The sequence below is a fragment of the Chenopodium album genome, chromosome 6 (assembly GCF_948465745.1).
Source record: "Chenopodium album chromosome 6, dcCheAlbu1.1, whole genome shotgun sequence".
Classification (NCBI taxonomy): Eukaryota; Viridiplantae; Streptophyta; class Magnoliopsida; order Caryophyllales; family Amaranthaceae; genus Chenopodium; species Chenopodium album.
This window is the reverse complement of record NC_137839.1, coordinates 8,221,207-8,231,789: the sequence shown is the minus strand read 5'-3', so window position 1 is coordinate 8,231,789 and position 10,583 is coordinate 8,221,207. Positions and strand designations below refer to the sequence as shown.

Below are 10,583 nucleotides of genomic sequence, written 5' to 3'. Positions count from 1 at the left end.
GCACCACAGATTTTTAGATCACGATTATTCAACGAATACATTGTATTGATTTCTATCACTTAATCATATTTTTCTCTTTAACAATGGATTCAAAAAACTCTTTCACCTTTCTATCATTTTTCTTCGTAGGAATTGTGGTAGCATTGGCTCTTCAAATCTACTTTTTTTCACCCATATCACCTCAAATACTTGATGTGCCTTCACCATCTATAGTTAATTCCCTCTTTCCTCCCAACAACCATTTACAGGTTAGTTTATAATTAACTGAATTAATGGAGTTTATATTTTATTGTCCAACCACGAGAATTGACAAAAAGTAGCTATCTAAGATATTATGGATTTTAATGTAGAGAAATTCTCTTTGGTAACAGTTTGTTTTTTATTTTTCTCGTTGGCAAATAGCAAAAAAAAAAAAAACTTATTATGTTTGGGAACATTTTAATGCCTAAAGTTTTGATATTACTTCATCCGTTTCTAGATCTCTTTGTTCTTTATATTATCATATGTTTCGTTTCAAGTTCCAAAAGAAAAAAAAGACAAAGGCGGTAAGAGCATCCACAGTGGTTAGCTACATGTACATGTAGTTTTGCATTGTCACATCATTAATCCTCAAATTACATGAGTTAAGCTACAACCTTTACAATGATAAGCTACGTCCTTTTGTAATAAATAAACCATTAAAAAAAATCAAACAAATAAATACATAAAAAAAAATATTAAACAAATCAATATATATGTGTCGGGCGGAGTGAAACTAGATAGCAGCTCTAATAGTAATAGAGATATGTAGTTTGGCTTAGCTACAACTTATGTAGCTCTATAGCTCCACAATGGATAGCATATAACTCTACATTATTTAAAAATTGCAAGCATGTCCTTTTATGCAACCATTGTGGATGCTATAGTTAAAATAAAATTATAAGGTATTTGACTACAAATATAAGGTAGGGCTATCTTGTACGGTGTACGTACACTTCAAATCATTTGACTTTTATTAGTAATTAAGTTAAGAATTAATTTACATTCCATATTAAATTATATTTTAATAATTAACATTGATTTTTAATGATTGAGACATAATTTTATACAATTAAACTAAGTATAAAGCACTTAATCAATAGTTTTGCTTTGTTATACTTGTATGAGTATATGACTATACAATGTGAGTTTGTCATTTTTATTGAATAAAATTGTTGAAAATCATATTTTATTAATTAAACTAAAATTTATTTCTTAATTAAAGGTCATTTATTCAGTACTTTTGGTGAGCTGTCCAATTACTGTTTGCCTTTTGCTTTTACTGTTTGGTGAGGAAATTACGCATGTACCCCTCAACTAGTACATGAAAAGACGCATATACCCCTCCAGTCAATTTGTTTATCTGGGGAATTGACTGGGTATCCCTCTATAAAACATTGAACCAACAATCAAACCTACATATTTTATTTTATTATTATTATTATTTTTTTTTTTGTAAACAATACTTCGTTTATAATTAAATCTCGTAAATCTCATAAGCTCTAGGATAATATTCATTTTATATACAGAGTATTATATTTGTATAGTATGCATACTTGAAATTTTACTGTTTGTATAAAAACATAAAGTAAAGTTACTACAAAAAAATAAGTGCAAGCTTAAAAAATTTAAAGATAATATGTGTGTTTGACATGTATATATGGGCCAATAATGTAGGATGTGACAAAGATAGGAGAAGGGCAATTGAAGAATGCAGAAGATGTGTGCGTGGATAAGGATGGGACTCTATACACAGCTGGTAGAGATGGTTGGATCAAAAGAATGCTAAAAAATAATGGTTCATTGCAAAATTGGAAGTGGGTTAATAGTACCACATTACTTGGACTGGCTAACTTGGCTAAGGGTGGTATTGTTGTTTGTGACACAGAAGAGGTTGATTTACTAAATATAGCTAGGGTCTTCTATCTTAGTATGAATTTAATTGTCAATGTTGAATTCAATAAACTTACTTTATACTATGTATGTTTTAATTGTAGGGTTTGCTTAAGGTTGATGAAGATGGAGTAACAACTCTAGTTTCACACTTCAACGGCTCGAAGATACAGTATGTCTACTAACTGAATATGTTTTGAATACACAATACAATAATTGAATATTGAAATTAATTTGGTTTATACATTAAATCTAATCACTTCAAATTACATAAAAAAGACTCTTTTATAGATAAAAGTTGACTTTTATCAAATTTGAGGTAAATAACTCTAATTAAGATACATATTATATATATACAAGTTGTACACAAGAACTACCGCCCACTAATCCCTCCTTAGGAAAGAGACAAAGTAAGTTGTTGGTTAAAGCACAATGAAAATAGATAATGATGTCTAATTAATAGGTTTGTTAGTTTTAATCTAAATGATTGTCAAGACTTCAATTAGATAACTATGTTGGAATAGAAAAAGTAAATTCATAACAAAACTCTCATTAGTTACATCATGCATATAACAGCAAAACAATTCAACAACATAATGTTGTGATAATACAAGTAGATTTGCATAATTTATTTTAGTATATTTATTAAAATCAAGAAAAGGATGCACAACCAATACAAATATTGATACGCAAAGCCCATGGGCTATGGCATGGGAGAAAAGACTTATTTAACACCCATGGTCCTTGCATACCTAAAAAGGCTTAGAATTCGCGTCAAATAATTATCCAATTAAAATGTTTCTTATATACAATTGCAAAACCAATTAGATATCAACGGATCAACCAATGATTACCCTTAAAAGTTGCTTTCTTTTATTTTTAAGATAGTTTATTTCATAACACCGTGTCTTGTGTGTGGACCGTGATGACACTTTAACACTGATCAACTAATCTCTATTACATTGACGAACTAACCCTTATAATGACCGGCTACACGGTGTGGCCAACCACACATAAGAATTTGTGTTAAAATTAAGCTTTTACATAAAATATTTACTGTTAAATACTATTTTACCATCATTACCTCTTTAAGAAAATCCTGAATTTAATTTGTTTTTATGTAACCAAGCAATTATCAAATGAAAACAGGTTTGCAGATGATGTGATAGAAGGGGAAGATGGAAGCTTGTATTTTAGCATAGCAAGCACCAAATTTGGTCTCCACAATTGGTACTTTGATCTATTAGAAGCCAGACCTAATGGCCAGCTTCTCAAGTTTGATCCCCAAACTAAAGAAACATCATTATTGCTAGATAATCTTTACTTTGCAAATGGAGTAGCCCTCTCAAGTGACCAACGCTACCTTTTGGTATGCGAAACGTGGAAGTGAGTATACATGATAAATCAATGTTTATCGATATTGTTTATTATTCTCTTTGTTTGGAATCAGTTACTTCTTGTCAGCTGTCACATTGTCCTAACCTGCCTTATATTTTGTCCTAACAATATCATTTAAATGAGGAGTTTTGAGAATAACTATCATTTAAACTTAATTATGGTGGCCTATGCTACTAAATATTTTCAGGTCAAGATGCTTAAAACATTGGTTACAAGGCGATCTTCAAGGAACGACTGAGATATTCATAGATAATCTTCCAGGTGCACCAGATAATATCAATCTTGCTCCAGACGGGTCGTTTTGGATTGCATTGATCGAGGTACGTACTCATCATATATGATGCTTACCAAACATGAACTTGTTTGTAATGTGAGTTAGTATTATAAGGCCAACAAAAACAAGTTTAAAGCATGAACTTAGGGTCTATTTTGATTGACTGAACTGAGCTGAACTTATTAGAGCTGAATTGAATTGAATATTTTATGAGAGAAGAAAATTAATAACTGAACTGAACTTATTGAAACTGAAAATAATTTGAAGAGAACGGACCCTTAATATTGTTGTTAAATGCCATGTACAAGTTTTTAGTCGTGTTAAAATGATAGGAAAACAATCAATGAAGGCACAAACATTGTGTTAATTTTGTGAAACGTGACATCGATCTTTTAATAAATTAGTATAGATATTTGATAGTACAATTTGTACTAAACCATGTTAACGTACTAGCAACTAATGCTTATAATGTTGCCTTGGTACTCAATGCAGTTGTCGAACAAAGAAATGAAGTTTGTGCACACCTCCAAGATTGTGAAACATTTGCTAGCAACATTTCCCAAATTGATAAAGTTTGTCCAAGCTTCTCACAACAAAGCTACTGTGATGAAGGTATCAGAAGACGGTAAGATATTGAAGAGGTTCGACGACGCTGAGGGCACGGTCGTGTCTTTCGTGACTTCAGCTGTGGAGTATGAGGGAAACCTCTACCTAGGAAGCTTAAATTCCAATTTTGTTGGTAAATTATCATTAAACAACTTGTAGAAACTGTATAATTAATACTAGTATAATTCAGCTTGATAAAATTGTATGACTCATACAAGAGATTAGGCACGCTTTTAGCTCTTAACAAAACATTGCTAGTGATATTTTCGTGTAAGAGTATAACGATAAATTTGTCATTTTTCCTGTTTAGTTATATTAACAATTTAACTAGTTATACTTAGTATAAGTTAAGTCATAATTATTGGTTAGTTTAAATATATAAAGGGCGATGCAACTAAAAAAAAATAGAGGAAGTATTTGTTATATACGTGTGAAGGCTCTTCTTGTTGGTAGTGCAAATTAAAGGTTTCCCGGGTAAATGAACATAAAGATTGGACCTATTGAGTAATGACCAAAGTCAGGCGTAAACCTAAAGACTATACATTATAAACAACCTAGCCGATTCAAAGGCATTATTCATATTAGGGAACAAGATATATCCAAGTTGCAGCTTTAATCATGTGAGCTTTCAGGTAGTTGAAGATTTGTGATAGTGAAGACTCTTGAGAGACTTCGAGGCTTTCTTCATAAATGTTTAGTGAACACTAAACAAGTCTGAAAAGGGTGGTGTCGTTTGTTAATATTGAATGATAAACTTCCCAAACGACACAATTGGGTGTCACGGTGGATATATATATACTACATCCGGTCCAAATTACTCGCAATTTTGGGGTATTATTTGTGAGATATAAAATATTCCAAAGTTGCGAGTAATTTGGACCGGAGGTAGTATAAAGATCGAAGAGGGAGTTAATCACTTTACTAATCTTTTTAATTCAGCATTTGTGAAGTAGGCTGTCTCTTAATGATGAATGTGGCCTACAATTTAATGGTAAGATCATTCAATTCAACTTGTAGGTTTTGCTAGTGAATTGATTTTTTTAGTGCTAGTTTATATGACAAGTTTTAGCAAATCTATCAATATATTTTGTTTGGGTAGGTTTCAAATAAATTAAACACAACGCCATTTTAGGTTCACGTTACATGTTCATGTAAAAATTAAAGAGTTCACCTTCACTGAAAAAAAAAATAAAATAAAAAAATTAAAGAGTTCAATTATACTTTATTTTAATTTTTTTGTAATAAGAAAAGATTTCAATCATACATCGAATAAAATAAACCTTGATCCCAATCTCCAACTCACTAACTTGCCGCGAGAGTCATCTATATGAGGAAGGTTTAACCGTTTAATCTTACAAGTTACGAAGTATTTGTATTACTTTGTACTCGTTACTTATTCCTTTTATAATTAGATCAAATTAAACCAAACTAGAAAAATTCAAGGTTAAATTAACAATTATAAAATCAATTCATCTATTTTTCATTTGCTTATTGCCATATACAAGTATTTAATTTTGTATTTGTGAATATAATGAAACTTAAATTCTTGAAAGTTACACATTAGTTAAGACAAAAACAACAAAATTAAACTTGATAAATTTTTCTCATACATTAATTAACCTACACCTAAGGCTAAAGTTCAAACAAATGAGCCAATCAGATCAGATCAATCTAAATTAAAAATATTCATAAAATATCAAACCTAATCATATTTTAAAAATTAAGGGTAATGCTTATAATGCTATATGTAGACCTAAAGACTATATATAAGCATGAAATACACTCTTGAAAATTATATTTTTAGTGAATAGAACTAAGCCCAATCTACTTAATACTTATACTCCGTACTTTCTTTTGTTTTTTTTAGATGCATCACATTCTATGTATGAGAGTTTCAATTTATATGCATCATTTTTTTTTTTCCTTTCTCTCTATCTCTTTTATCTAAAATTCCCTAGAAGTCCATAAATTTAAAAATGATGCATCTAATAAAAAATGGAGGAAGTACAATGAACTAATGAACTTGTAAGTTCAAACCTTTCAATGGCTTTGAAAGAAAAAATAAAAAAATAAATTCGTGACTCTTATCATCACTTCATCATTATAATCATGTTTTAAAATACTTGCTACATTTCTCCTGGGCACGTATGCTGGTGCCAATCCTTGATCAATAATATTTTTAATTTTGCAATAAACATATATATTATAACAATTGAAAATTAATAATATATTCATTGAGACGATATGATTCCAACAAATACCCACAAGGCTATATTTGTTTTCTTATGTATAAATCACAAACATTAGTCAAAGTAGTATAAATGAAAAATGCAAAAAATAGAAATGAAACAAGTATTTAAATACGGGGGAGTAATTCATTATTTTTTTTTTTTTTGGAAACAAATATTTTGATAATGACAGTTATCCAATTGAGGAGCTTCTGACAAGATTAATAATTTGGAAGATACAATATATTGGTTGGTAAGGTTTTTTTTTTTGTCTATAGTGAGCTAATGACAACGCATATGGTAAAGTCGATTTCGTTACACCACATATAGAGAGATATAGAGGTAGTTGTATAGTAGCTTAAAATTTGTGAATTCGTCACTTTACAAATTTTAATTTTATACGCCCTAACTAGTTATTAGAGCTCCAATTAATTTGAACTGTCCCAGCAACACATCATTTAAGCAGTCTTAGCTTGTGATATTATATTATTATGCCGTGTGTGTAAGTAGAAAACATAACCAATACTTTGACTCCGTTTATTATGATAGAAAATGATAGAGTATAAAACATATCACTGGCCCTCAATTATCAGTTTAGCTTTTGATTGAAATGGTCCACTAACATGGTATCGAAACCAACATGACACAAAGGTCAGAGGTTAAGAACTCATCCACCCCTACTTTCATGTGGAATATTTAAAGAAAAAGGTTAATGGGATGGAGTAAATGAAGGTAAAGGATAGAGAAGAGAAAATAGAAAAGCGAGGGTAACATACTTTTCTTAAAAAAAGAAAATACTTTGTTCGTATTTGGGGAAAAACTGAAAACTGAAGCTGATTGTGTTAGCTGATTTTAACTAGCTGATTGTATTGTTTGTATTTGGGGAAAAACTGAAAACTGAAGCTGATTGTGTTAGCTGATTTTAACTAGCTGATTGTATTAATTGATTTGACTAACTTATATTTTATTAGCTTATTCTATAAAAGTGTTTGGTAAATAGCTGATTGTTTAAAGCTGATGGATGATTATGTGAAATGACCAATAAGATAATTGTGGGGTAGGTAGTTCATATAGGATTTTAAATTAAATGGGGGTATAAGTGTCATTTCACCATAAAAAATAAATCTAATTAAAAAAGCTCTTAAAAGAAGCTTTTTGAAAAAGAACTTATTTAGTGGAATAAACTCTTAAAATAAGCTTCCCACCAAATACCCTGAATTAGCTTATTTAATAGTCAATAAGCTAATTTGAAACTAAGCATTTTTCAAGAACATGTTTTCCACCAAAACAAGCAGATCTTCGGTTCTTTTTTATGCTTCATTTTCACTTTTTACTTAGTACTTTTTCATCCTTTTGTAGATAACTACTCCTGGCTAGAATAGTTAGAAATTATAAATTGAGGAAAGAAAACCAAACTTGTATTCAATTTAATGAAAAAAGTACTACAACTATTCACTTAATCTTCTTTGACCATCTTTTGTGATTTATCAATTAGGAAATATATAGTCCTGTGAAATCTCGTTAGATTCGTCTTGAAAGCTAATTTTCAAAGATTAATTTTTTATAATTTTTACAAAAGTATAATTAAAGATATTAATAGTCAAAGTAATGCATTGACAAGCGTGAAACCGCTTACGGTGCAATAAAAAAGAGCAGAGGAAGTATATAAAATGCAAAACTAAGCTAAAAGTAGGAAACAAGATCCCATGATCTGATAATCATTTGCCTAGCTAATTACTATTAACCCATTAAACCCACTATCATTATATACTAGCACAAACTAATCACTTAGGAAGTTAGGAGAGCACATTGGTTTACATTAGAAGTAAATTTTTAATTTTTACATTAGAAGTAAATTAATCACTGACAATTCTTTTGTTGATAAAGTAATTCTGAATATAGAATAAATTGGAAAATGTGCAAATTACAGCCATATATTTTAATTTAGTACTTTGTAAATTCCAACCATTTTTTTTAAAAAAATTGCAAATTGTAGCCCAAAAGTTCTTAGAAATTGTAAATTAAAGGTCGATTCATCTTTTTTTTGTTAGTTTACGTGTCAAAAAATATTTGATTAAGGTTTTAGGGGCCATTGTAGGTCTTAAGGATCTGAATTGAGCTCGAAATTAGTAAAAAAATAATATAAGTGCCTCGTTTTTACTGCAAAAAAATAGTTGCCTACAAATCAATACATTTTTGTTACACAAAATGAGGCACTTATTACTTTTTTTTTTTGCTAATTTTGAACTCAATTCGGACCCTTAACAACTAAAATGACCCCTAAAACCTTAAACGAATATTTTTCGATACGTAAACCGATGAAAAAATTAAATCGGGATGTAATTTACAATTTATAAGAACTTTTTGGCTGCAATTTGTAAAAGACAAACTTTAATTAAATGGCTGTAATAGGCAAATTTTCATATAAAATTTAATTAATTTCCAACAAGCTATATGAGCCAGACGGATCGGATTATGTATGCTTATATACATAAGCTCTATTAAAATTTTCTTAATTTTCTAATAATATATAATGGAGATCGGAGAATATGTGGTCGATCGATTGGCTCGTTGTACTTGCTATGGCTGATGATGTTCCACTGATCCTAAGCTCATTTGTCAACCAAACATCTCTTGTTTTAAATTTTTAAGATACTTCGTATAAGACTTCCACCAACAAATATTATTGTAAATTTGTAATCAAACAATACCTCCATTTTTAGGAGAAAGCTAAGGGAAAATAGTAATAATTCTAAAAAAAGTATTCTTAATTGGATCTTGCTAACGAACATCTCCGGGGCGTTGGATAAGCATTTAAAATATTACCTAAAATGATATTAATTTGGCAAAACATGACAAAATTTCGCGTCGATCGGTGTAATTAATGTTCATTTTAATGTAATCTTTCTATTTTTACCTACTTATCCAACGCCCCCGGGGCGATCGTTAGCTTTTGCCTTCTTAATTAATGTGCATCACATGTACACCTTTCTTTTCAAATCACATAATTGTTTTCATAGATATGAGAGCCTAATATAATACTCCTGAGTCCTCCTAGGCGCATAGGGCCTATTTGTTTGGCTTGTAAATAGGAAGGCAATTTGGGATCTGATGGTAAATTTTTTTTCTCTCTTAATAATGGTACAGTGGTACAAATTTGTGTACTACTATGCATGTATAATGTACCATTAAAGCATAAGTTGTTTGAATAGTTTTTTTTTTTCTCTCTTAATAATGGTACAGTGGTACAAATTTGTGTACTACTATGCATGTATAATGTACCATTAGAGCATAAGTTATTTGAATAGTTTTTTTTGTGTACTATTATGCATGTAATAGTAAATTTTGCCATGCATCATATTTTCAACCCTCATGTTCCCATTATTTACAACAATGACATCCTATATGCATTGCTTGTAAATAGGCCCTATACGATAGGAGTTTTCCAATGCTCCTTATTTCCCTTATTGATAGTCCTTTATGGACAATTTTCACGGAAATTAATAAACATAAATAGTAACTAGTAAAAGTATAGTACATTGAAAAGGTAAATTTACATTGGGTATGCAAAAAAGTAGAGAGTGAAAGTAATAAAAGTATATGAAAAAACAAAATTTACATGGAAAAACTAACTTACACAAATATTGTTGAAAATTGGAGGGGATTTTGGTAAAAATTAATATTAATGGTACTTGAAAAAAAGCAAATAGGACGATTATTTTGAGACTTAAAATTGGCCATAAGAGACTATTAATAAGGGACGGAGGGAGTATAAGTCAAATCCTGTCATTAAAAATGCATTAATGATGGTGAAAAAAAAATGCATTAATGACGGCTCAAAAAAGAAAAAAAAAGAAAGATTGATGACAATGTTACTAGTTATGGAAAAATTAGGGTTTACACAAATAATTTATTAAGTGTCTTTTCATCACAAGGGTCAGGCCACAAAAATAAAACGACAACTCAATCTATGTGCTTTCTTTCAAGCAACTGCATGTATATATTAATGAGAGCTCGTAAAGAGCAAAATCTTTTAAAGACGAATGGAATATTATAAAAGGCAATGCAAATAGCCAACCTTTTAAACACCTAAACTTCTTGCTTAGTACCACATCATACACTATAACACCCATCAACCAGAAAACTTAAAATACAACAGAAGAAAA

At 29.9% G+C, this 10,583-nt stretch overlaps 1 protein-coding gene across 1 annotated transcript; it reads left to right on the top strand.

The window, feature by feature from the left end:
- On the top strand, positions 1-4,492 carry LOC145634487 (protein STRICTOSIDINE SYNTHASE-LIKE 4-like). The gene is made up of 6 exons (XM_081685913.1): positions 1-248; positions 1,696-1,911; positions 2,016-2,083; positions 3,061-3,297; positions 3,497-3,629; positions 4,076-4,492. The coding sequence occupies exons 1-6, from the start codon at positions 84-86 to the stop codon at positions 4,346-4,348; spliced, it is 1,092 nt and encodes a 363-aa protein (XP_081542039.1). The 5' UTR covers positions 1-83; the 3' UTR covers positions 4,349-4,492.
- The last annotated feature ends 6,091 nt before the right edge of the window (positions 4,493-10,583 follow it).

Bases quoted from the DNA above. Each gene is read 5' to 3' on its own strand.
- LOC145634487 (XM_081685913.1), top strand. From the start codon at position 84: ATGGATTCAAAAAACTCTTTCACCTTTCTATCATTTTTCTTCGTAGGA. The intron at 249-1,695 runs GTTAGTTTATAA...CCAATAATGTAG, and splicing joins CTCCCAACAACCATTTACAG to GATGTGACAAAGATAGGAGA. The intron at 1,912-2,015 runs GTTGATTTACTA...TTTTAATTGTAG, and splicing joins TTGTTTGTGACACAGAAGAG to GGTTTGCTTAAGGTTGATGA.